General features: G+C 38.8%; 1 protein-coding gene across 3 annotated transcripts in view; it reads left to right on the forward strand.

Annotated features, from left to right (window-relative positions):
• The first annotated feature begins 787 nt into the window (after positions 1–787).
• VPS13C (vacuolar protein sorting 13 homolog C) overlaps positions 788–26,388 on the forward strand; it is a 97,383-nt gene continuing 71,782 nt past the window's right edge. Inside the window, exons 1-18 of one of the 3 annotated variants that reach the window (XM_055806961.1) lie at positions 788–1,181; positions 2,750–2,793; positions 6,803–6,845; positions 7,639–7,734; positions 8,480–8,581; positions 10,954–11,016; positions 12,918–12,983; positions 15,133–15,242; positions 15,623–15,682; positions 16,272–16,331; positions 17,045–17,125; positions 21,223–21,280; positions 21,610–21,737; positions 22,613–22,719; positions 23,406–23,577; positions 24,038–24,100; positions 24,938–25,073; positions 25,620–25,714. In XM_055806961.1, the coding sequence (XP_055662936.1) occupies positions 1,082–1,181; positions 2,750–2,793; positions 6,803–6,845; positions 7,639–7,734; positions 8,480–8,581; positions 10,954–11,016; positions 12,918–12,983; positions 15,133–15,242; positions 15,623–15,682; positions 16,272–16,331; positions 17,045–17,125; positions 21,223–21,280; positions 21,610–21,737; positions 22,613–22,719; positions 23,406–23,577; positions 24,038–24,100; positions 24,938–25,073; positions 25,620–25,714 (1,584 nt within the window). In that variant the 5' untranslated portion in view covers positions 788–1,081. The remainder of the gene's footprint in view (positions 1,182–2,749; positions 2,794–6,802; positions 6,846–7,638; positions 7,735–8,479; positions 8,582–10,953; positions 11,017–12,917; positions 12,984–15,132; positions 15,243–15,622; positions 15,683–16,271; positions 16,332–17,044; positions 17,126–21,222; positions 21,281–21,609; positions 21,738–22,612; positions 22,720–23,405; positions 23,578–24,037; positions 24,101–24,937; positions 25,074–25,619; positions 25,715–26,388) is intronic. The other 2 variants (XM_055806947.1, XM_055806954.1) reach the window with 2 other exon arrangements.

The raw sequence follows: 26,388 nt of genomic DNA on the forward strand, positions 1-26,388 counted from the left end.
CCATGCTCCCTGAGCAGGTGGTTCACTCTGTTCGGGGGGCCATTGGAGTAGGAGGTCGTGATCTCCCACTACCACAATTATTTTATCCAAGCATCCTTGAGTCTTATCACTTCAGTAATTTTTCTTTCAGCAATTAGCATGTCCTTGTCAGAAGGCTGGTTGACATTCCCGTGGGGCTCACCTTCATCTGTACCGAATGCCCCCCGAGGCGCTGAGCGGGCCCCAGCCCTTCTCCCCAGGCAGTGCGGCCCCTGCCCGCCTGCCCATGGCTCCCGTTACCTCTGCGGCTCCTGCCTGCACAGTTTGAGGGTTTTCACTGTGTTTTCTCGCATCAGCCCTCCAGCCTAGCGCTGCATACACAAGCCATCAGGCCGTACCTCAGGTGTACGCACGGCTTTCGGCGGGAACGGCCCACGGGGCACCTAGCCGGGCGCGGCCGGAGGGCGCTGGGAGGTTTCCGTGCCCGCGCTCCGCCTCCCACACGGCGGCCGCCGTCCCCTGAGGCGCCCAGGGAAACCCGCGCTGTCGCCTCAGCGCCGGGGCGCGCCGCCTGGGGGCGCTGCGCTTCCTGGGGGCGCCGCGCTTCCTGGGGGCGCCGCGCTGCCTGGGGGCGCCGCGCTGCCTGGGGGCGCCGCGCTGCCTGGGGGCGCCGCGCTGCCTGGGGGCGCCGCGCTTCCTGGGGGCGCCGCGCTGCCTGGGGGCGCCGCGCTGCCTGGGGGCGCCGCCCGCGGAAGCGCCGGCCCGGCCCCTCCCCCTGCCCGATCGCCGCCGCGGCTCTGAGGCGCCGCCGGCTCGCCCTGCCCGGCGCCCCCTGGCCCGGCCCTCGGTACCGCGCCCGCGGCCCAGCCCGCTCCCGGGGAGCGCGGCGCCGCTGCTCCGAGCCTTTCCATCGCCCGCGTCCCTCGGCACCTGCGCGGGGGCACCGCGCCGCCCCGCCAGCCCGTCAGACGCTGGGCCGCGCCCCGCCCCGTCACCTGACCGCCGGGGCCGCGCCCGCCGCCCCCTCCCCTCCTCCGCCTGCCCTCCCGGTCGGTACGGCGCGGCGCGGCGCGGCTGGCGTGCGGTGGGGCCCGCCTCCGCCATGGTGCTGGAGTCGGTGGTGGCGGATCTTCTGAACCGCTTCCTGGGCGACTATGTGGAGAACCTGAACAAGTCTCAGCTCAAGCTGGGCATATGGGGGGGTAAGGAGCCCCTTTTCTCGTGCCCCGGCGCTGTCACGGGAGTCGGGCGCTGCCCCGCGCCGCGGCGGGGAGTGGAGCTCGCTGGCTGAGGTACCCCCGTGAGGGGCTGGCGGCCGGCGGGGCCGCCGTTCTCTCTGAGGGGCCGGCGGGCTGCGAGTGTGCGGTGCGGCACTCTGTGAGGAGAGGGCGAGCGGCGGAGCCGCGGCCCTCCGTGAGGGACGGGCGGTCAGGCTGTGGCGCGGACCGTACCCCGCCGCCCCTTCCCCACCGTGAGTTGCGGGCGGTCCGCGGCCCCTGGTGAGGGGCGGTCGGTCGCTCAGGCCGTGCCCGCTACCCCCGCCGCCCATGACGGGCCGTCGGTCGCCCCGTGCCCCTGGCCTCTGGCCCCTCTCCCTGCCCTAGCGGGGCGGGCGGCCTGTGGGGGAGCGGCGGGTTCCTCGCTGCGCTGAGGGGCCGTGGGGGGAGAAGGCGCGAAGCGGGTTTCCCGCGGCGGCGGGTCCTCCCGGGGGCTGAGGCGCAGCGTGGGCGCACGTCGCTGGCCTCGGAGTGCGCTGAGGCACGAAACGATCGGCAAGGAGAAAAAAACCCAAAACAACAACTCTTTTTTGGCCTCTCTTTCTCGAGGGTGTACCGGTTGGGAGTAGGAGTGTGCTGCTGCGTGCGGGCCCGTGTGGAGTGACCTCAGGAGGAGAGGAGGCCTTGGCAGAGGGGCGGCTGGTGGGGTGCTCGGGTGTCTTTAACCGGCTGATTTATTGGTGTAAATAATGTCTGTTGAACAGAAGTGATAATGCGATAAAACAGAGCAGATGTTATCTGTGAATATATTGGACATTTTGGTTTGCTACGCTGTAGGCGTGCAAAAGCCCAGTTGAAGTACGGCTGGCTATTTTAAATGATTCCCACACGTAAGGGATGAGACTTTTCTCGTCATCTTATTTTTGCTCTTGCCATGGTAGTAAGTATTCTAACATTCATAAATTACTAATAGATGATAAATATTTATAAATTATTAATACATTAAAAATCGAACATGGCTTTAAAAGCACTAAGAGGTATATGCTATGTGCTTTCCTCAGGTAAATTCTGTGTGCCAGTGTTTCCTTTGGAAATCCTATTATGTTGCCTGTGTCAGGAAAAGCTAATGTGTTGTGAAAACAGGCATGTGTTTTTGTGGCTTTCTGATTCATGATTTTTCTGTTACATAAAATCATCACAACCAAGATACACTTTTCCTAGTCTACCCTACCTTGATAGAACTGTAATTATAATTTGCAGTAAAGTGAATAGTAAGAAAGATTTGCTGTTACTGTAGGTGTACTTAATAGACTAGAAACATGCGGACCTTTAAGTTGGTGAAGCTTCTGTAATCTCTTCCACCATGAAATTTTGTCTGAATAATCAGTGTTTAATGACTTACAAATTAGACGCATTGTGCTGTTCTGTAACTGGAGTAAGGTTTTCAGATTTTATCCATGTGTACTTGGGAGGATTGTAGTTGTGTTCCTTGTTCCAACTTACATAATAGTTGAAAGTCACTTGTTCTGTACTTCTCTTTTTCTTCTAAACAGGTAATGTGGCACTTGACAATTTACAGATAAAGGAGAATGCATTAGTAAGTGTTCTAATTTCTTTTAAATTGCTTTTCTGTGTCAAAAGTCTTAAGTCTTACGTTTAAATGTTACTTACTGTAGTCTAACAAGAAGTCAGTCCTTGGTTAACTGTTTCCAATTTTGCCCATGTTACTGGATCAAAGGAAGAAAATTAGCTACGTTTGAAAAGGTAAGTGTGTTCCTTCAGAAGAGAAAAGTAACTGCTGAGCAATTAGCAACAGGGTTTTGAGGCAAGTTTCTCCGTGTTTATGCATACATGCATATACAGCCTGTTGTAGTATTTGAGGCTTGACATGATAAAACTTTAAAAAAGATGTTGATGTGTTTCTGTCACTATTTTGGTCATCCAGTACAACTTAAAGAATTTAATTTCTGCTGTGACTGCTACTGTATAATCGTAATTCATAGTTAAGTCGTAGGGTTTTTTCCTCTTGTATGTCCACACAGGAGATGTTTGTATGTTTCTGAACAATTTACTAGATCTAATGAGTGTTCATAGGCTTAGGTTTTGCTGTTGAGTTTTTTTTAGCTTTGGTTGAGTAAGTGGCTTTTCAAGGCCTGATTTCACATTCATTGATTGATCTAAGTCTTCTGAAAGGCAGAAGTTTCTTCTCATTTGTTGGCGTGGCGATGAAGGGAGAAAAAGTTCATCCTTCTGCCTCGGTTGATGGGATTGAAGCTTATGTTTATGACTTTCTGTGTAAATTGATGCTTATTAAGACTGGCAGTCATTAAAATACATACTCTGTGGAAGTAAATATGTTTATTCCAATGGTCCATTCTCTTGCTTTTAAAATAGAAATGACGGAGTGAAGGAAAAAAATGAATCCATTTTCTTGTCTGAAGATGTACCCATATTCTTGTCTGAAAAAAACCCCAAACAACTGGCTGATTATGTTCTTTAATTGAGCTAATGAACACCTGCACTACTGAGAGAATCTCACTGCAATCTTGTGTGCTTCAAACTACACTGAGAACTGTTACTCTTCTGTGAATTGAAAACAGTTGGATCTTTTTATGACATAATTATTGGTTTCTCATCATTGTTCTGAAGTTTCATATTTTCCATTCCCATTTCATCCATTCACGATAATTTTGTTGTACTTTAAAACTCTTGATACAAATATCTTCATAATCTGGCCGTTAAAAAAGGAAAGAAGGAAGTGTTATCTACTTTCTACATGTCTTTCCTTCTTATGATGACAGCAAGGTTGATAATGATTCTAGCAGTTAAAAATGCATATTTGTGTATGTGACTGACCAGAGCTAAGACGAATTCAAGAACTGAAAACAAGGGATGTTTTGGACTGCTTTACCATAGCAGTATGTTAGATTTCTGTGGAAAAGTAGTTAAATGAAGGTTGATATTGAACACCACTTTTAGCGGAGTAGCCTCTACCTTCTTGCAAAAGAAGGGATTAAAGGAATGTGATATGGTCCAACTTTTTCTTTTCTAGTTTACCTGTCTTCTGTCTGGATTGTTTTTGTTTTCCTCTTAAGGTTTTCCACCAGAAAATAACTACCTTTTAATTTCTGTATATAGGTACAGTACTTTTTAAATGTAAGAAAAGAAAGTCCTTAAGAAAAGGGAAGTGAGCAAATAGTTAACTTTTACTGTTATGCCTGCTGAGTCCACTTCCCCCTGCCCCCCCCCCCCCGCCCCCCCCCCCCCCCCCCCCCCCCCGTCATAGTAAAAGAGTGTTTCATTAAGATGGAAGTTTGTCAGACCTCAGTAAAAATTTAGGCTTCAGCTCATGCAAAGTAGTCTTAAGAAGGTTAGTGTAAAATTTCTAAAATAAAATTGTACAAATTAGTTTTTAGGCACCTTTAAAATGTAACCTTTCTTTCCCCTAAAAAATATGTTAAAGAGTTTACTGACCCAAAATGCTGAAGTGTCATTCTGTGAAATACGTACTTTTTACCTTTTGAGGCTGTACTGTTTAGTGTGACTTGAGCTACAAAAAAAAAAGATGAGTATAATGGGGCAGTTGCTATTGATATTCCTTTTCTACTTCATTAAAAACTTATAGTAGTGATAGTAATGAATCCTTTTGATGGATTTTTTTTCAGTTTTATCCTATTTTTCAATCATAATGAAAAATGACTGATGACAAACTGGTCTAAGCTCTTTAGAAACTTGTTATGTGTTTCTCGGCTTGTATCCGTCATTACCACCAAAAAGCTTGAATTCTGAGCTTTACTTGTGAATTTGTATCCAGTACCCAGCTGGTCACAGCTCTTAATCTTCAAAGCTAAAATTGCCTGTTTCTTCTCAGTTATAGTCTTGAAGTATTTTCAGTAGATCTTTTTTCATGTTAACATCAAACCCCAGTGCTTTCACCGTTTTTAATTTATGTCAGTCTGTTGTCTTTACTCAACAACTTTAAAGCATCTTTAATTTCTAGCCTATCCTTCACTTCCCCCCTCCCCCTCAGTTTTCTTCTGAAAACTGTTTTTTTCAATGTCAAACTCGTGGTCCTGTCCTTTCAGCAGGCCAAACTGAGCAGGTCCTCCTCAGAATTTAGCTGTGGTTCATAAATGAAGTATTAAATGGGGTGGATTTGGTTTCTGCTATCTGCTTCTACATGACTTCTACTGTTCCTGGCTCTATCAAGAGCAGAGATCTTTCTTTGCTCTCACAATATGTTTCAGCCTCCTCTTATGCCTGTTCTTACTACTAAAAACAAAGTTTGGAGATCAGACTATTTTAAGTGAGTCTGTTTTTCTTTTCTCTCCTGATACATTTCAATGACAAATAAAAACTGAGAAGAAAGCTTCCAGTTAAGCTTAATGACCAGATTTTTAATGTGCAGGAGCCTGCAGGAAGAAATATTTGGGAAGTGCTGAAGAGCAGTTGTCACCAGGAAGAATTGAATGCATAAGGATAAGTTTCTAGGACTATGCATTTATAACCAGGAAAGGGTTAAAATATTCCATAGGTCTTGCTTTTCAGTTGTTTCTCTGAGGTGCTGAAAAGCAAAAAGCCATGGAAATACTGTCACAAGCTTAGTCACTTAAAGTTGGTTGATATTAGGCTCCTAACTGCAGCTCAGAATACTTTTTAAAAACTGTGGAAATCTGGCAGACGCGTTAATTTGGATATTAATCTTCTTTTTTGGAGCAGCTCTGTTAAATGCTTTTAAGTTGTTGGAAGACTGGTGGTCAAAGTTGTTTTCTAGTGCATGGGAAGAGACAAGTGGTTAATGCCTGTCTCGTTTAGGAAAGTGGGTTTGCTTTTTATAGCCTTTGAGGTTAAGACTTCAGGTCTTTGAATTGTGGTTAAGTTATTTGAAAAGAATGCTGAAGTGGAAGACTGTGCTGGAATTTTTATTTTCTGAGACTTACTTTTTACGATTTCCTTTTATTTATTTGATTTTTTCTACTTTCTCTTTACTTTGTCCCTTTTTGCTATTCATGATATTCTTGTAGTTATATTTCTGGTTTTGCTGTACACTGTATAGGAGAGATACTTTGTGAGGCTTTAATTGATGATGATAATTGCGCATTTGTCACATGTTCTTCATCTTTCTAAGCCTTTCTTGATCATGATTTTTGGAAGGCATTTTGCAAAGAACTTCTCAGTATTGTTAGTAAAACTTTTTATGTGTTTGCAAATACTAAGTACTATTGTAAAAAAAAAAAAACAAAAACAAAAACCACCTATATGGCAAATGAATAAAAATGTAAAATGAAATTCTTGTATATAGGTAAAATTTTAATTTTCAGTAACCTTTGGAGTGAGGCATTATCATCCTTTTAGGAGACAATTGCCAGAAATTGTACATGCTTTATTTTAAGGCTTTTTGCAAGCCTAACCATGTTTATGGTTATGTGTTCACATGAGTATGGCTAAATAGTTAAAATTCTGTCAAATGGAGAAGTGTTTCTGTTCTGGAACTTCAGTTCTGGCAAAACAGTTTTAACAGAAGTAAAGATAATAATTTCACTGTATAAACCAACTTGTCTTTAGAATACATAGACCTGTTTAATACTTTATTTTTTTCCTCACAGAGTGAACTGGATGTACCTTTTAGAATAAAAGTTGGCCAGATAGGTAAGTTTTTGTTTCAATGGTAGTATTGAAATGGAAATTTTAGTACAGGCATTTTAGTACAAGACTGAAGGTCAGTCCTGACTCTGAATTTCTTTTGTCAAGCGTTCATAAATGCTCTCTGTAATTGTACTTGCTATTGAAACTAGCATAGAAGTCTGATGTGACTGCCCTGGATAAATTGTAAAAATGTTGTCTGGCAAACCCTGTTTGTGAACTTTGTAGGCTGGTACGAAAAACAGGTCTGAGACGTTCTTCCTAGATAATGAAGGATCAAGGGTGTTCAGTATAGGCAGAGTGTGTGTGGCTCTTTAAAGGACATACTAGGAATATGAAGAATTTATGCAAGATTCATGAAAGTGGTAAACATGCCAAGGGTTTAGAAACTATTAGATGCTTTTTTTTTTTTTTTAAATCCTTTCCCTGGTGTTTTTTTTAAATTAAAAATCTCTTTCCATTTGTTAAAGGTGAATGTAGTTGTATTTCTTCTTCTACTTCCCTGGGAAAATCATGTTCACTCCAGTGAATTGAACTCCAGTCATGATCTCAGGTTTTGGTCTGAAGTCTTCTGACTCTAACAGCATCATCTTGCTTAAAGTTATGGCTTATATTTTCTCTGTATGTGTTTTTTCACTTCAAGGGCTTTATAAAATGTTTAAACCCATACAGTTTCTCCTTACTTTCTAAGGTGTTTAGGACATCAGAATATAGGGCTCATGTTTTTTGATGGCTGAGGTGGTTGGACTAAGCACAGTGTAGATTTTTGTTTTGATTTAACTCTATCTCTTTTATTTAGATAAACTTACTCTGAAGATTCCTTGGAAGAATCTGTATGGCGAGGCAGTTGTTGCAACTCTAGAAGGCTTATATCTTCTGATAGTTCCTGGAGCAAGTACGTAAACTTCACCAATGCAGTTAAATAATAGAAGAAAAAAATATCTCAAGGTACCATGTAAATGAGTATATAATAGCAAATAATTAGTGTAAGCTGCCATTTTTACATTCTGTTTCCTCAGGGAAATTTCTAGACAAATGCTGGCAAGTTAGTGGAAGAAGGGTGGGTGAAAACACCACCTGTTGCTTTTATGGAAATCCTTGGTTGTATCCATTCCGAGTTCAATTCAGCAGCCAAGTTTCCTCTGAAGTATGCTTGTTCTGAATCTACTTTTCTGGCATGATTTAGATATTTTTGCTGTTGCATGATATATTTCACCTGCCTCTGACAACAATCAAAAGTAGTAATTCCATTAGAACTGTGTTTAAGGAGAGAGAAGAGCATCAGAGAACTTGATTAGTTTTCCCTGAAATCAGAACCTCTGGTATATTAAGAAAACTTGCACATTATTTTAGAGTGTCAAATATACTTATTGCACAGGCCACACTTAAGAGTATGAATTCCCATTATGAAGAAATGTGAATTCTCTTGTGAAGTAATGCTTGAATGCTGGTACAATCCTTTTATGTCTTAGTGTGTAAAGATTACAATTTCAGAGGCTGGATGCAGCTTTCAGCAATTAAACCTAGAATAGCTTTTATCTCAAATGAGGTATTTTGCAACATCGTGTTGAATATAGTGTGAGTTGCTTCTTTATATAACTTGAAATTTACGATTAAAGTGGTCCCAACTTGGCTTACAGGCATTAAATATGATGCAGAGAAGGAAGAAAAATACTTGCAGGATAATAAACAGAAGGAACTGGCAAGGATTGAGGAGGCCTTGCAGAAAGCAGCAGAAAAAGGTACTGAGTTAATATAAGTCTCCCCTGAAATTTGAGGACTTAGACTGTGCTATAAAAGAAAAGTCCCATTTTGTGATTGACTTAATAAACTTTGTTTTTTCAAGTGTCTAGCTCATCTTACTACTCTGAAAAACCTTTTTCCTCTAAATCTTGAAATAAATGTTATTTTTTTTAACCATTCATTTATCCAGTCAGCTTTCATGGGAGTGGGAATTTTATAATCTGGTATGTCTTCCCCCCAGCTTAAAGCTTTAGGGGAACAGGACCAGAGGTAGAAACTGTATTGCATGAGGCTAATGTTGATATCTTCATCAGTAATAGATAATTAATAATGTATTTTAGACGTGCATGTGACAGGTTGTCCTTTGCTTAAAGAAAACTTCAAATTAGAGACTGATAAGGTTTGTAAATTTTTACTTCAACAATAATGCTTTTGTTTTAATTTCTGCTGTCCTATGTACTGTGTTTTGACTGGTTTGAGAAATGAGACTCTTGAGTAGGAAATAATTTGTGATGCAAGAAAACAATTGAACATGACTGTAGGAAACTTTACTTAAAACTTTTGATCAGGGTCATTAAAAAAATTTACACTTTCAATTACAGGTTAAAATAATTGATCATTTCAGTCAAGGTAACCTGATTTTTGGGTGGAGTTTTTTTTGTCATAATAAATGTTTTTAACAGAATTATGGTATAAATTAAGCTTGCATAGAAACCAAGCTCAGAACTAATAACAGGTAACTAATTATATGGTAGAGGAAAAAGTTACTACTGTAGTTTTTTTCTGAAGTGAGAGCTGTTTGTTGGGCAGTATAATGGTTCTTAAGATGGATCTCTAGAATACCTGTAATGCTGCAAGTCATGGAGAAGTTACTGAAAATGAAATTATGCTTAGAACACTTAGGAAAAGGTAGTTTGATTGTTTTCTCTTTGATTATTTAATTTTCCAGTTACAGGATGCTCTACTGCCTTGTTCCTGCTTTGCTAGTTTGAAGTGTATATTTGCAGTTTCCTTCAGACAGTGAACTGGCAATCCATTTACAGTAGAAGAAAGAGGCCTTGCTTTATTTCTTGTCTTTGGTGCGTCAGAAACTGTATGAGAGCTAAGACAGCTTCAGTGAATTAATTTTGCAGCCATTACTTCATACAGGGGCAAAGGGATGTTCATAGAGGTTTAACCTTGGGCATGTAGAACTTGAATGCTGTAAAGCAGCAGTGTTTCAGCCATTATTCTTTGCGCCAGTAGCAATGGGATGAAGGGATAATATAACAAGAAGGATTTGACCTAATAGGTGCTGCTTGAGGAATTCCAATTCTGGAACTTCGTATAATTTGACAAGTGAGTCTGTGCACCTGTGACAGTGGTCAGTTTTGAAAGAAATGTACTACATTGAGCATTTGTAAGGGTTTTTTTGGGGAAAAAAAAATAACCTCAGTAGCTCAGCTCTGTGTTGTTGAACTAGAATTAGGTTTAGCCACATTTTGTGATTTTAAACTTTAAGCCTTGTGAAGGAAAAGCTGGAGGAACAATCAGATTGGGTTATTTTAAACTGTAGTTATCCTCTCAGTCATACCCCAGCATGATCCTTATGGATATTTCCAACTTGAGACAGTCTTATGATTCTGCAATCATATCTCAGCAGTAGCTAGTTGGGTTTCTGATGTTGTACTAGAATATTGTACTCAGGAGGACTTGTGTAGTTCTTGCATGAGCAGATTCCTTACTTTTTGCTAGATGAAGTCTAGGGGCCCAAGTTGCCCTACCACAACATAAACTTCTAAGAAATTCAGCTCTTTCTGTAGGCTTTTAATAGCACACAATATCTGGTGAAAATCTAGGAAATACATTGGAAAGGAAGTTACCAGTGTCCATGAATTTTTAGCTGTATTTGCTTTCCTGGTAGTACTCACCTGACAATGTATTTAGAATTTGGATTTGGTACTTGCATTTGTGTGAGAGGATTTTAGCATACAGTCCTGGGGATATTTTCTTTAGACATGCTATTCCAATATTGAGCAAAATAGTCATATCACTGTGTGGTTTGTGTAGTGTGATGAGGAAATGGTAACAAGCTTTGCTATTTTCTGTTTCCTAATCTGTTAAAATCTGTCAGTATCAGAACTTGTATATGGAGACCAAAGCTTGCAGCTCTTGTCTTTTGCTGGTTATAAGTAAAATGAAAATTGCATAATTTGCCTGTGTAGATAATCTTTGAAACTAGATATTCTGAAGTGACTCTGGCTATCAGGTACTGCAGTGGAAATACTAATGTGTCATATGAGTTTTATAAACTTAACATTAAATCAGGAGCTGATTTTCTTCTTCTAAATGAAATGTATTTTTTTGGTTATTTGCTGCCATGTGGACCAAGGCACTCATTCACAAGATTCCTTGTATGGGTTGGAGAGTCTGATTTACAAGGATGCTAAGCCTGGTGGGTATGCATGGTTAGTTATGTTTTGCACATGCATAATAGGTATGCAGCTTACATTTAAAATAAAAATTAAAAAACACTCTCCCAAAGCAGCCAAATGTAGAAAGGAGGAAACAATACTTGTTTGGTAAGTGTGCATGGTCTTGAAACTCTGGATGGGCAAAATGAACCATAGGAGAATGAAGGCATTTAGCATGCTTTTCCATGTTTCTGTTTGTTTGGTTTGCTCTCAAGTTACACAAGGAAGCAGTTTCCACTGGAATTCAGATGAACTTTTATTATGTTGTACCTGCTGTATTTTTTATCTACTTGAGCCATATCTTCAGAAATTTTTTAGCCAGAATTCCTTAGTGGGCTTTTATCTGAGTGCAGGTTTAGTATGAGCTTAAAATCATACTTTTAGTTGCTCTGTAGTAATGGATGCGGATAATCAAGAAGAAAATCAACTTGCCTTAGTTTTGTCATACATGGGAATTAAAGCCTGAGACCTACAAATTTAATAGTTAGCGAAGGAAACTGTCTTCTAAAAATATAATTTATAGAGGATTACTTCTACTGTTTAAAGGAACTATCCAAAAGAAGTTGGTTGTTTGGCATAGTTTTTCCTTCTTGTTATTTGTAGGGTAATCACCTTACCTGCAAGACAGGTTGGAATCTTGGCAGGCACTTTATCCTCCTTTGTTTGAACTGGCATACAAATAACATAAAAAGAAAATTGTTTTTCCCCATAGTTAAATACCCTGTTGCACTTACTTCCTTCTTGCTCTAGTGGCATACACCCTTCTCATGCTAAAACCTCTTAAAAGCGAAGCACAGGCAGCCCTGTTGCTAAGTTCGTTTCCCCTTATATGGTCAGAGAGGGGAAAGAAACTACGCAATTTGCCAAACTACTTCTCTTTAGAAATGTGGAAAAATATGAGCACTAATTTAATACATGACATGGTTGTGATTGTGTGGGTCATAATTTGTATGTAAGTAATTTAATTTCATATAAAGCTTTTAGTCATAATTTTTATACGCCTTTTTTGCAGTTACTGGTATTGTTCGTTCAGATGGCTTGCATACCATACTGTTGATTAGCACAAGAATCATATTGGAAAGTGCCCTTTGGGTTTCCACGTACATCTCAAATATCTTAACTTGGGACTTATGCCTTTGTATGATAGAAGTGTCTTCTGAATTTAAACTTCCATATTGCTTTTTTTCCCCACGTATGTTATTAACTGTTCAGTTATAAAAATTATGCCTTTGCCTGAGGTCATTAAGTAAAACCCAAACACCTGGATTACAGAAAAATTTATTCACCAGGGTTTCTAATAATCAGTCATGGCTCTGTTCTTGGTGCTCTTTTGTACATAGGTGATCTGGAATTGCGTTATGCAGTGCAGTTATGAAGTCTGGATATGTATGTGCTGAGAAGTGTGGTGATTATTTGTAATTCCTCAAACTTGAGACATTACATAGGGTATATATGAAAGTTGAAATAAATGCCTTGACGTTACAATTGGCAGGACAATTGATCAAGTAGAAATTTGGATACTTAATATCTAAGATTTTTCCTGGCTAGTTAGTTTACTTGGGCTTTAACCTTCAATAACTTAAAAAAAAAAAGGGGGGGGGGGGAGGGGAGGGGAGGGGCAGGGCAAAGAGCAAGGCTTCAGCTGTTTCCCTGAGAGTGAAGGTGTACATAAACTATGAAAAAGGCTCTGTGCTATGAGCAGTAGCTGATTGCTTTCTTAACAGATCTGAAATTCTTTAAAAGCTTTCTTATGAAACATTACTAAGGCATTCTGCTTGATGACAAGCTAAACTTTCTTCCATCTTTTCGTATGCTTTCTTGTATTTCTGCTTTACTAACTTGAATTTTATCCTTTTCCCAAAAATTGCTTGCACTGAAAAAGGACGTAAGCGTAAAAAGTATAAAAAGCATTTTAAGAGGCCCTTTAAAGGTCATGATCACTCAAAAGGTGGGTAAAAGTTACGGCTTTTAACTTTTTTAAAGACTTTTTTTCTGCTTTCTGTTTGGATTAGTTTTTCTTAGCTTCAGGTGTAAATCTAGTGATACCTTTTTTTCTCCTGTTTGAAAGAGAGGATGTAAATTGGAGAGCATTCTTTTTTGCTGTTTATCCATTCTCTGGATCCAGTAGACTGAAAGGTCCTTGTTTCTCTCTACTTGAACAGCTGTGCCTGTTGCTTCAGCTTGAGCTATCTGTAGCGTTTACAACAGAAATGTACACATTTGGCAGGCTGATTTAGTGGCACTTCACTGTAACTTTTGGAAAAAGTTCTTGTGGAAGAGATCTGTCTAATTTTTGTAATATTCCAGGAACAGCTATATAAGGTAAATCTGGTACTATATTGATGATATAGCAGCAAAGTCTTTTTCAGCACCTTTTAGCTTCTGTTCTAAATAGCTAGCATAGTTCTATGACTGATATTTTAACAGCACCGAAATTGATGTTTTTCCCCAAGAGGATAGTCATTGTCCATAAGCACCAAACAATGCAGGTCTTCAGTATTAGCACGTGACTAAGAATGGTTTGCTGTATCCCGTAGGGTTGTACTGTTATCTGTTTGGTCTTGGACAAAGCTTGTAACTGGAGTAAAAAGCCTTGTGGGGACCCTAGATAAGCTTTGTAAGGTATCAAACTTCTGTTGCTGCTGGTAGCTGCATCTGGCTGGAAAAACATTAATGGATTGCCTGCTTGTTGTTGAAGGTCATGAAGCTTTGATGAGCACTTCTGCTCTTTTTTATCAGTATTTTGTTGGCTTTCGTTAATAGGGAGTGGAAGTTGAGAAGGAATGGTTAATAGGAGGAAATGCGAGTTGCATGTAGACATGTTAAAACATTTTGGTTTCTTCCTGACTTAACTTTTTTTACATGAAATCAAATGCTCTATTGGCTAAAATAGTGTTCTGTCATGTTCAGTAGCAAAGTTTTTTCATTGTTAAAATAATCTCCTGAACCTCTCTTAAAGCTTAAAACAAAAATTACCATAATTTTTATAGCAAGATGTGTGAAGGTACATATCTGTGGTGTTCAGCATGCGTTGCATATTTAAAAAGTTAAGCAGCTAAAGTAAGCAGAGAAGTCAAACTCGGAGTGCAACCCTAAACTTAGTCAAAACCTCTAGTCCTTATTTTTCTGTACTTGAGTAGCTGTGACTGGTTCTTCAGCTTGAGCCATCTGTAGCATTTACAGCAAAAATGTGCAAGCTGGGTAGGCTGATTAGTGGCATTCTCAGATAAAGCTGCTTTGTACGGTGGATGCTGAACAAGACAAGGTAGCCTGTAAAAATAGCCAGAGAAGAAGCAGCTCATCTATCCATATTTTAGGTAAAATGTTGTCATTCAGCCCAAGATAATATTTTTAGAGTTATGTCATTAAATAATGGGGGATTGTAAATATTCCCCGCTGCCTGGGCATGTGTACATTTGCCTTGGGTGGAATGCTGAACTTCTGTGGGTATGCAACTTCTTCTACCCTGTCTTGTTCAGCATAAGTTCAAGTATCACTGATGTGGCATAGCAGAGTCTGATACTGACCTAGCTTAAAGGGTCAGAGTGTAAGTCCAGGATGGAAGAAATGGAATATTTCAGAGTAACTGTTGGGTTTAACTTACGATACACCAGCTTTTTAATTTTCTCAGGCAGTGTTGTATGAAAGGCTTTAATGGGCTGGTTGCTTGCTGTACAAGTATCAATCTTCACATGGTTGTTCAAGAGTATAGTGTGCTAAATTATAGTGTCTTACCTATTTGCTTGTTGAAACCCCTAATTAATTGCTCAGGGACTCTTTGAGAGCCTTTTACTTTGGAAGGTGGGGGGAGAAGTATATTAAACAAGAACGTGCTTTAAGCTAAACTGTTTTGACTGAAACTTAGACATAAACTTTCTTGTGGTTGTGTTGTGCCTGCACGGCTAAATAACTCTGTATATTCAAAATATGAGTATACAGCAAAGAAAAAGATGGAGATGTGTCATCTAAATAAGTGAAAATGTAAGTATTCATTTTAGAGTAAATATTAAATTGACATTGGTATAGCTTTTGGTGTGGTTGAATTCAAGGTGTAGCTGCTACACTGAATGCTGACTTTCTTTACCTTACTGTTTTAGACAAACCAAAGGAGGAGAAGAAAGATACTTTCTTGGAAAAGCTTGCAACTCAAGTTATAAAAAATGTACAAGTCAAAATCACAGGCATTCATGTTAAATACGAAGATGATGTAAGTATCTGGAACATATTCTTTTCATTTTAATTTGAACTCCAGTGTAGTCATGATTGTCTAGTCCATAGAGAGAAACTCTTATCTGCCACCTTGAAAAAGTTGCTGTGGTTTCTTCTGCAGCTCTTCGAACAAAGTGTCCCAGATATGACTGAAAGCCAGATATTTTGGATATGTGAAATAGATATTATCCCTTTTGCCTTGTCCAGTGTTGCCTTGATTACTCAATGTGGATGATGGCTGCTGTATGTTAGTGTGTGCGATTGATGTACAGAATTGTTCAGTGTTCTGGGTTAAGGCCAGAATGGCAGAAACTGGTGGGGTTACAGATGAGTCAAAAGGCAGATAGTTGAAAACACTTAATTTTTCTGGTTTTGTAGGTCACAGATCCACAGTCTCCAATTTCCTTGGGAATGACGTTGGGCGAGCTTAGTTTAATGGTAATGTGTGTATACATACATGTTCTTATGTTTCTGATTTACTTATCTTTGGAGTAACAGAAAGGAAAAGCAAGCTATTAACAATATAATGAACGCATGTAAACTGGAGGCGAAGATGGTCTTTTATTCATACAAATAGTACTTGAACTCTGTGCATGTAGAAGGGAAAATGATTGAGGAACGTCACACTTACTGAGACTAGTGATTTTTCTTATGATCCAAGTGATCTTGAAAACTGAATATGTTTCCTTTCATAGGGCAGGTTGTTTCCAGGGCTAATAAATGAATTCTGGCAAACATTAGATCATGATGATAAATAATGTGATATTTTGCCAGGCTGTTTGAGAAACAGGGAGAAAATTTCAGGTAACACCTGTTTGCCTTAGATGTTAAAGGATTTTATGGGTAGGATTAGGGAGTTGAAAATCAAAATAAACTGACAAATTTTATATTGGATTTTGACTTGTGTGTATGCAGTCTAGAGAAACTGGCACAAAATTAATGCATTTCGTGCTTGAAAGTATAGGATAAAACCAAAAATATGTTAAATAAGATACACAGAATGACTTTTATCACTTTGAACTTTTAGACAACAAATGAGAACTGGACACCTTCTATTCTGAATGAAGCTGCAAAAATAATCTACAAGGTAATGTATTGGGGTTTTTTTTCTCTACATAATTGAAGTAATCTGGGTTTCTAAATAATTGAAAAAGTTTGCTTTCAGAAATCTACTGTTTGTCTGAATTTGTCAGTGTATTTAAACAGATGTAGAGCACAAATAGCTAGCTTCATGTAAGGCATGACTTTCAACTCCAAGGTTTAAATACTTTTCCTTACATGTGGACAGTGATGCCCTCATTAAATGCATTATACAGCAAGTCTGTGTTGTAACTGGTTTCAAATAGGTTGTCAAATTGCCATTTCCTACTCTAGTTTGTATCCTAAAGTAATTTGGATTCTGTTAGCTAAGCGGTCTCTCTGTTTTTCCTGCCCCCCAACCCCATACTGAAAGGGGTATGCAAAGATCTAAGAAATTATAGTAACAATATAAGAAGGTTTTAATAGTCCTGGCTTCTTTAATTAGGCCAAATGTTGGTTTTGTGCACCCTCGCTCCTGCAATCCGGAGTTGTATTTAACAGATGTGCATGAACTTACGTGCTCTAAGAACTTGTTTTTTCGCAATTCAGTTTTCACTTAAAAAATATTTTTATAAGATTAAGTACATCTCAGTGCTAATGGTGGATTTGCTGTTTAGTCTGCTTTCACTTGTTTTCTGTTCTCATAAATGGAAAGCTAAGTTCACAGAGCAGGTTGAATACTGAGTGTGGAATCTGTTGAATGTTTTATTTCCTGTGCAGCTTTTGTGCCTGGACAGCCTCAGTGCTTATTGGAACATAGAGAGCAAAATGTATTATCATGGCTCCCGTGAACAAATACTGGTAATGTAGAAGAAAATGCATTAAACATTACTGTATTCTATACCTGTTGTATTGTTCAAAACTAAACCTTGCTAATTTGCACCCCACTCTTCACACTTAGGGTCAACCATATTCTGATACCAGGGTCATATGTTAATCCTTTGCACCATTGATAGCTAATATTTTTGGTGAACTTTATATGTTATCAAGCCCTACAGGTTTTAGAAAAGGTCAGAAAGTTCATCTTTAAAATCTGTTCCATAAGCCTGTTCATCTGAACTTCATGCTGTTTAACCAGTGTCTGGGCTATATGAGCTATGTTACAGCTACTGTAAGGAAAAAGGCAATATTGAGAAATTAGATGAGCATAGCATTAATAAAAATAATAAAAAATAGTAGATCTTTATCAGAGCAGGAACTTAGATCACATGTTTTCCAGATTAGCTAAGATGCATGGCTGAAATTAACCAATAGAGTGAAGCCACATAGAAGAACAAGATGTTAAAATAAAAAAGTTTTTTTTTGCTTTTTAATAAATAAAAGCTTAGGTAGGTAGGTATCCATTGTCAGACCTAAACAACGAAACAAAAAAAACCTGTGGAGGGGCTAATGTAGCAAGTAGTTCTTGAAGATAGCAGCCCTTATTAGGTGAAGTAGCTCTGGCAAAATTTTGAAGAGCTTTAGTAGAAGTTCTGTGGATGAGTGAATGAGTGTGCTGTGCTTGACAGACAGAAGAGGGTCATAGCTTTACATGTGGAATGCACAGCAGGGCTGAATAATGAAGGCTTTTGAAAGTGATGTTGGATAGAACATAATTAAGGTACACTATGGAAAAGATGGTGCTGGAAATACTTTTTTCCAACTTGGTGAAGCTAACTCAGGTGGTGTAGAGATAGAGAAACAGTTGATGGTGCTCCAGTGCAGAAGAGGAGAGGCAGTGCAAGGGCAGTGAGGGTAAATCAGGACAGAACAAGAGGCAGATACCTTAAAATCATAATTACAGGGAAGGAGTAAAACCAGCTTTGTGGGGGCTTCCTGGAGGTTATATCTAGTCTTTTCTGATTAATTCATGTTTTGAGTTATTGTTAGCTGGATGAGTAGTGGATTACTGCGACTTGTAATATTGTTAAAAGTGTGAAGCACTTGTTTTAATTTCATTGCTGTGTTATCCTCCAAGTCTTACTTTCCTGGAAGAGGAACTGGTAGCCTTGGCACTATGAACAGGACAGCTATATAATATAAATTGTGGCTGAGGGCATACATCCTCTTTCTGTTTGACAGTAGAGGACTTCTAAGTTGCAAAACCACCATTACCAATAAGTTTATTTTAGATGGCCACTTCATTTGTGTGGTTAAGAGAGCTCATTATTAGGTAATGAGAAACAGTCAATAAAACTTGCTAGCGAGCTTTTGGGTAGAATAGTACTGAATATTTTAGGTTCTGGAGATAAACGTAAGAATAGATTATGAAAATATCTCACTTTGTATGGAGTAGCAGACACCTGATTACTGTAGTTAGTTTGTCTGAATCTCATTTCATTTTGCTGTGGAGAAGAACTGATGTACAACCTATGCTGTCTGTGTATCTGCGTCCTGTTTCTGGTGTGAACAAGTGCTCTCTGTGCAAAAATGGTACATTTTTTACTCATGTTTATAAAGGTTATACAGGTGTTCTGTGTGTCCTTGTACAGTACTGCTTGTTTCGGTTTTTTTTTCTTCTGTGCTGATCTTTTACAGGTGTCTTTCTTTTTGTTTTATTCTTTCCTTAACAAAATATACATTTAACCTGGTGAGCTTGGTATTAGTATGGAAGGTTGAATCAAAACTTAAACCCAGCCAGTCTGTTTAAAGTTCTTTGAATCTTGTCTGTTACGTGAAACTGGAAACTTGAGCCCTTTTACTTTTGTTCTGGATACCTTGTAGGGCACTGTTTGTTGTCTCAAAGTTGGGATGTAAATTCACGGTATGTAGAAGATATTAAGGATATGTTGATTTCTCCTATGAACAGTCTCTCGCTTTGTATTTTAAAGAGCTAAACTTCCTCAGAGAACTTCAACTTCTGCCTTTTTAGTTTAGTGGTAAAGCTTATGTATTTTTAATAATAGCCAAGTTATTTTATCAATGGGAGTCTTCGGAATTACCTCTCTGTAGGTGTTTTCTCTGTTTTATATCAGTCTGAAGTGAAACACAGTAAATAGAAACCAAGACACAGTTTGAACTGACAGCAGCAGAAGTCTTAGTGCTTCAGATGTGTTATTCCAGCACTGTCAGAAAGATCCTCTGTGAATCAGTCCTTGACATGCTTGTGGACAGGTGGCTTTGTGGGCTTAGCTGACACACTGTTGAACTTAAGTTTTATGTATCAGGAAGTACCACTTTCTGTTCCATCATCAAGCAAGTTTTTAACAGGTCCTTTCTGAAAGAATTGGGATTTTGCCCTCCATGACTGTAAAATGGAGTTGCCTTTTCCCAAAGCCTGTGGCATGTCCTGTGTGTAAACTTTTCTTTGGAGTGCCAAGGCAGAGCAATTCCAGTGTGTAACAAACAGTATCTGTTATTCTGATCACCTATTAACTTGAGGCATCTCACCACTTGCAGTTTTTCCAGCTCTTGAAATCCTTAGCAGTTTTAGTGCTATATACTAGTACCACTTTGCATACCAACATCATCTCCATTATTTGGAACTTTTGCATTTTTTGACTGCTTTGTGACTTCTGTTAGTTTAAATCTGTCAACTGTGATGAGTCATCTTTATGTCCTTGTGCCTGAAAGCGGGGGAGGAGAGCAGGAATAAATTCAAAACACATCTTGGAAGACTGGGGAAGAATGGAATTTATCATGAGCATAAGATTACTAGTGTATTATCCGACCTGCTAAGCCTCTCTGTTTAACAATTTTAAAATCAATAAAGGAACTGAACAAATAGCAAATAAGATGTCTTGTTTAGCAACATTATCAGTATTAAATAACTGAATACATTTTATATGTAACTTTTAGTATAGCTTTTTTTTGTGGAGAGTTAGGTCTTCTATCCAAACAGGCTATTTTGGTCTTATTCTAAGCAGCATAATCAGGATATCAGATTTATCGTAGTAGCTAATTGGTGTATGTTGTAATAAGAATAAGCTGTGTAATCTGTAGCAATCTGTTACTTTCATACAACAGTCTTCATATTTAAATAACATGAGTATATGGCTGGTTGTGAGATTAGCTGTTTTATACTTAATCTCATGGAAATGTAACTTTTATTCATATATATCAGTAGACAGGAAATAGGTTGAAATATGAATATTTTTAATGAGCAGGTGTACTTGTTATAAAATACAAACCAGTTTTTTAATAAGGAACTGGGAAAAGGATTAGGTTGAAGAAACTTGTGGTTACAAAATATTTTCCTCATAAAAACAACTCTTAATAGTGATAGTCTTTATAAAATATAATGGAATCAAACACTTCATCTGTCATCATGTACTAGCCAATATGTACACCTTCCTAAAAGCAGACCTCCTGCTTTAACTGGTTGTGCCACTGCAATTCTGAAACTAGATAAAATGTTAGGGCATAAATACAGCAATCTCAATAAAGTGCTGAAGAATTGTAACATCAGACACCTCATTTTGAATTAAGGCTTTGTTCTAGCATGATATTTCTCAGGCCTCTTGGGCTATTCTATTATTTTCTTGACTTCTTTATGCCTTCAGTTCCTCTCATACCTGCAGAATACAAGAAGGTTCAAGTGGCCTCCTTGTTTGCTAAAAATGAGGAAGGGTAGGATGTGAATAGATGCTCCTGGTACTTTAAAGTTTAAAAACAAATGCTTGACCTATTATCCTACATATTTGGATGTACACAAACTGTATGTTTCTAGATTAACACGCATTAATTATTGCCAGATTTAGACAGAAGTTGAATAGAAACTGTACTAACCTTCCCCTTGATAGGAGAAACTTAGAATTCTTTTTGATATGACCCCTTCACTCTGAAGTGCTTGTGCTGTATTAGCTTTCCTGTTTAGGTGGAGGAGGCCCTTCCAGAATATGTGTCTACTCAAAGCTTAGAGAACTGTAAACAAGTAATGCTCCTCAGCAATTGTTAGACCATATTATATTCCTTTACAGGATCAGCTGAAAAGAGGAATTCCATGTAGTGGTAACCAGCTGCAAGACTACCAGTACAGTAAGTAAGCTAGGAGTGAGTGAATATAAAATGTTCTGAGCATGTTCATGTACAACAGGCTGACCTGATCATGCAGCCATGCCCATACTAACATTTTTTTAGGAAAACGTAAACATAGTAGAACATATTAGAGCTTGCATGCTTTTTAACTACTGCTGGGCTATCTTAATATTTGGTAAGAACTGCATCCTGATTCTGTAGGTCTTGAGCATACACATTATCTGTATGAAGTGGCTGATATATCAGGCAGTGGAAATCAGTATTTTTAAGATTGCTTCCCATACTTTAATTGTAAACATAAAATCAATCTTCATTTTTATATCTTGAAGTTTTTAGACCAGTATCAGCCTCTGCAAGACTCTATATCAACCCATATGCGGAAGTAGAATTAAAAACTCCCAAGATTGATTGTAATGTAGAAGTACAGAGAATTGTCATTGAATTCACTAAGCCACAGGTAAGTTGGCTTGGTATCTCTTATTACCTGTTTCAGACTTCGTGATGAACTGTAGGACTTCTTTGTTTGAAAACATTTGTCTCTGGGAATTTTCTGCTTATATGTGAGTCGACTGCCTAAACTGTTCAGCGATAAGTGTGGGAAATGTGTAGGATCAATTTCCCTCTGTGTAACATGCTGCTAGATCCTGTTACCTGTGGACCCTCTGGGAGCCACCTGGTTTGTATTCAGCCCTTCCACTAGTATTCCTTTCACATACAGAATGGAATCATTCTTATGAGTAGCCTTTATGTTCTAAAACTGTAAGCCGACATTATAAGAGCAGAGGAGCCAAGGTACAAGCAAGGATGGGAAGGAATGGAGTATACTGGCTTTGGTGACAAAGCCTGCTGAAGTGTGAAGGAACTCACTTAGATAGCTCCCCAGCAATGTTAGTGTTTTCATTTATTCAGTGATAATTTACAGTCAGTTTCGTACAGCATTTTAGCTCTTCCTGACGTCAGAGTGTAACAGGAGTTCAGAACAGTACAATAAGGTTTGATAATGCAAAGGCAGTTCTGAAACTGGGGAAAATGTGTATTAACTAATGAAGACAGTACAGTTGGTTTGTGAAAGCCTGAGACTTTGTGCTGAGCAGACTAGCAGCAGAAATAAAAATTGGTTTTGACCTTCAAGGAAACTGGAAGTTCATACAGTGGTGTCCTTTCAGAGCAATGGTGTAGCTGGCCCACTTTTACATACTAATGAAAATTTAAGCATAGGCTTACATTTCTATAAAGTTTGGGGAATACTGAAGATCATGGTATACATGTACTTTAAGCACTTTAAGCACAAAATTTAAACCTCTGCTAAGAAACTTGTTTTTCTGTGTTCAGTACCTCAGTATGATAGACCTTCTGGAGTCCATAGATTACATGGTTCGCAATGCACCATACAGAAGATTTAGGCCGAATGTGTGTCTCCATAAAAATGCCAGACAGTGGTAAGCTGTATATGTTCATGCCTTCTCTGGAAGATGCTGGATTCCTCTCCAGTCTCTTCATTCTCCTTTGTGGTTAAACATAGTTTTAAAACTAGATCACATGTATCATTATTAACTTTCACAGAGTTTTGCTTAGCCCAGTAGAAAAGGTTTGCAGAAGAGAACACGTGATAGAACTAAGTGATGAAAATCTGACTTGCAAAGCTAACGCTGGTCCCCAAATCTCTGAACAAAATGCTGATGAACAACATGCTCCCTAGAGGTTAGAATATAGTTTTAGAAAAACTAAAGAAAAAAATGAGCAAATCTATTACAAGGGAGACACGTATGTCAACTGTAATTTTGAAAGTTTTGAGTTGATACACATTTCTGTGCATTTTTTCGAAGTACTAACTGATGTTGATTGTCAGAGTGCTTAAGTGTACTTAATGCTTTTACAGACCAAATTTGCGAACACGCAGAAGTCAATAGAGAATGTAGGTTTATAGTTCTTCAGGCATTTCATGTAAGTCCTCAGTCTGTTTTTCAAAAGTGATGTTGAAACTATTAAAATCTTTATAAACAAAGTTATTCAAATGACAAGTGCTAAATGAAGTGTTTGCATATTAATAAACTACCTCTGCAACTTTTAAGTTGTAATGTGCAAATGAAATGGGAAGTTGCTCAAAAGTGTGGCATTATTATAGGTGGAAATATGCAGGTAGCAGTGTTCTTGAAGTTCACATCAAAAGACATACTCGAATGTGGTCATGGAATAACATAAAACAGCATAGGCAGCTTCTGAAGAGTTACAAAAATATGTACAAGAACAAGCTGACACAGAGTAAACTGTCAGAAGAAACACAGAGGCAGATTCAGGTATGTGGGGTTTTTTTCTCTTTGGAGAAAGTATGTTTCGGTCCCTCTAAAAAATTCTTTAATGTACATGACCATAGTCAAGGTTTGTGGTTTTACAAGAGCACAAGAGTTCTGTGGAAATAGCCTTTTAATCTGAAGTTCAGCGTAACCTGTTGTGGAAAGACAGAAAATACTAGTTAAATGCCATTTAAATAAACCCTTTTTGGTTGTGCATTAATGAACTCAGATGCATTTAATGAAGTGCGAGATTAATCTATTTAAAAAAAAAATAATTAGGCTGCCTAACATCAGGTTTCATCTTCTAGTGAACTTTGGGGGTGGGTGGGGTATATCCTTGAAAGAAAGGAGCAAGTCTAGAAAGAAACTGTGTAAATACAAAGGAGCTAGTAGAGAATTTGTAGTGGTGAGCCTTTTCTGAAATGTGTTTGAGGCAAATGATTTCATGATTCACTTTTTACAGGACCTAGAAAGAAAGCTTGATGTCTTCAATATAATCTTAGCAAGACAACAAGCACAAGTTGAGGTAAGAAATAATTTTTGTTTAATAAAACTGTAAGACTTCAAATAAGCTGGTTGTGTCATGATAGTATCTTGAAAAAACTTGTGCTGATGACTATGATAGGAAAGAGAGGTGGGAAAGTAAGTTTTCTATTCTTCTAGGACAAGAGTAAATGAATTTCCAAACTGGAAACCAGTTCCAAAAAGCTATGAGTGTGTGCGCGCGCAGTGTTACTGCTATCCTCTTGGTACTGTAGAATCATTTAGGTTGAAAAAGACCTTTGATCGTCCGGTCCAATGGTTAACCCATGACTGCCAAGTCCACCACTAAACCATGCCCCTAAGCACCACATCTGTGCATTTTTAAAACATCTCCAGGGACGGTGACTCACCCACCTCCCAGGGCAGCCTGTGCCAGTGCTTGACCGCCCTCTCAGTGAAGAAATTTTTAATATCCCATCTGAACCTCCCCTGGTGTAGCTTGAGGCTTTTTCCTCTTGTCCTGTCACTTGTTGTGTGGGAGAACTGGGTGTGTTACTGTTAGACTTAACAATGTAATTGCTTCTTGTATCCTCCTAAATAGTGTCTTTTCATGTGGTTCCTGCCTTTTTGTAGTCTAAATGCTAGTAAAATGTGTAGAAGGCAGCTGTCTGAACTAGAAGTAACACATGCTTTTTCCATGTGCGTCCCTCCCCCCTCCCCCCAATCTTTTTGCTTCTGTCTGGTAAGTCAAGGTGCTCTTAATCCCTTGCGGGGTGATGTTGCTGTCCATAGTTAAATGTCTGTTCAGTATGCATTATTTACAGAAAAGCAAAAGATACAGTAATTCTATTAATTATGTATTTTAACGTCTGGTTTGTAGACAATAAGATCAGGACAAAAACTATTGAAGAAGAAAACCACTGAAGTAGAAAAAAAAGGTGGAGGATGGTTTGGTGGTTTCTGGGGTAGAAGAGAATCTCGGAAAAAGGAAGATGAAGAATCACCTGTTCCTGAAAGTAGGTATAGATTTTTATGCACTAACTTCTATACACATGAAGAAAGTTATAGTATGTTTTGCTTCCTGCTGTGCAGAAGGGAGTATGGCATCAACAGTGCAATGTAGTATTGATTCATTTCATGGTACTGCTTAATGAATGTTGAGCTGGCAAATAAGGTTTACTTCTGAAATGGCCTTAAGCGTTTCAGAACCTTAGTAAGAAGAAGAGTACAGACTTACAGCTGCAGTGTCTGGAACACTGTACTCTGGTGATTTGCTGTCTGGACCAGAGATTTGTTTAAGTAGAACTCCTCAAAGCTATTTCCGTCACTGGGAATTGTGGGTACTATTGTCATGTAAGTTACATTGATTCCTGTGCTGCATAGGCAGTGCCAGATACGAAGGCTGCTTCTGCATACATTATTTTACAATATGGAATTTAGTGTAAGATGAAGAATTAAAGAAATGTGTCAGCAGAACTAAGTACAGTAGAAAACAAATGGGAGGAAAAAATGCTTATCATTACTATTTAAGATGCAAGTTTTTATGGGTTTTTGTTTTTTAGCTATTGATGAGCTAATGACACCAGAAGAGAAAGCTAAGCTTTTTACTGCTATTGGATACAGTGACAGCTCCCATCACCTTTCATTACCAAAGCAGGTAAGCAACTTCTTAGGAGTATGGTTTAAAAAACAACAAAAAACCAAGCAGAAAACCAACCACACAAAAAAACCCCTTTTCTGATGCATGCTAGCCTTAAGATAAGCAGTCGAATGTGTGTCAGTGCAAGTCAAATATGTTGAATGTACAAAGAATATTGATAGTAAGGAAATATTCAGAGAACACAAGAAGTGGCTAGTGTTTTCTTTGCCAGTGTTCTGCCTTGTGCACAACCCTAATCTGGACAGTAGATTTGCAACTTGGAAAAGAATAAAAAAAGCTTAACTGTATGTGAAAAAAGATTCCATGTTAGCTTTTTAAGTGCATCTGTTTCTTGCTACCTGTTGTGGTGAAAACTAAATTAGTCTATAGTTGTCTTTTTTTTTTTTGGGTGTTGGTTTTTTATTGGTTTTGTTTTTCAAAATCCAGAGTCAGTTTGATTCTGATAAATGAATAGTTGTTGTTTATATAAAAGGTGAGCATTAGTATGTGATTATTTTCTGTTTCACCCAACATTTATAACTTTCAGGGGTGCTTTGTTTGGAAGGATCATGTTATGTTTCTATTAAAATGCTTATCCTAATGATTAATATTAGAAGACCTTAGTTGTAGTACTTGTCTGCTACAAAAAGGAAGGCATAAAATTAAACATTTATGACAGACATTTTTTGGCT

The sequence above is a fragment of the Falco peregrinus genome, chromosome 1, assembly GCF_023634155.1.
Source record: "Falco peregrinus isolate bFalPer1 chromosome 1, bFalPer1.pri, whole genome shotgun sequence".
Taxonomy (NCBI): Eukaryota; Metazoa; Chordata; class Aves; order Falconiformes; family Falconidae; genus Falco; species Falco peregrinus.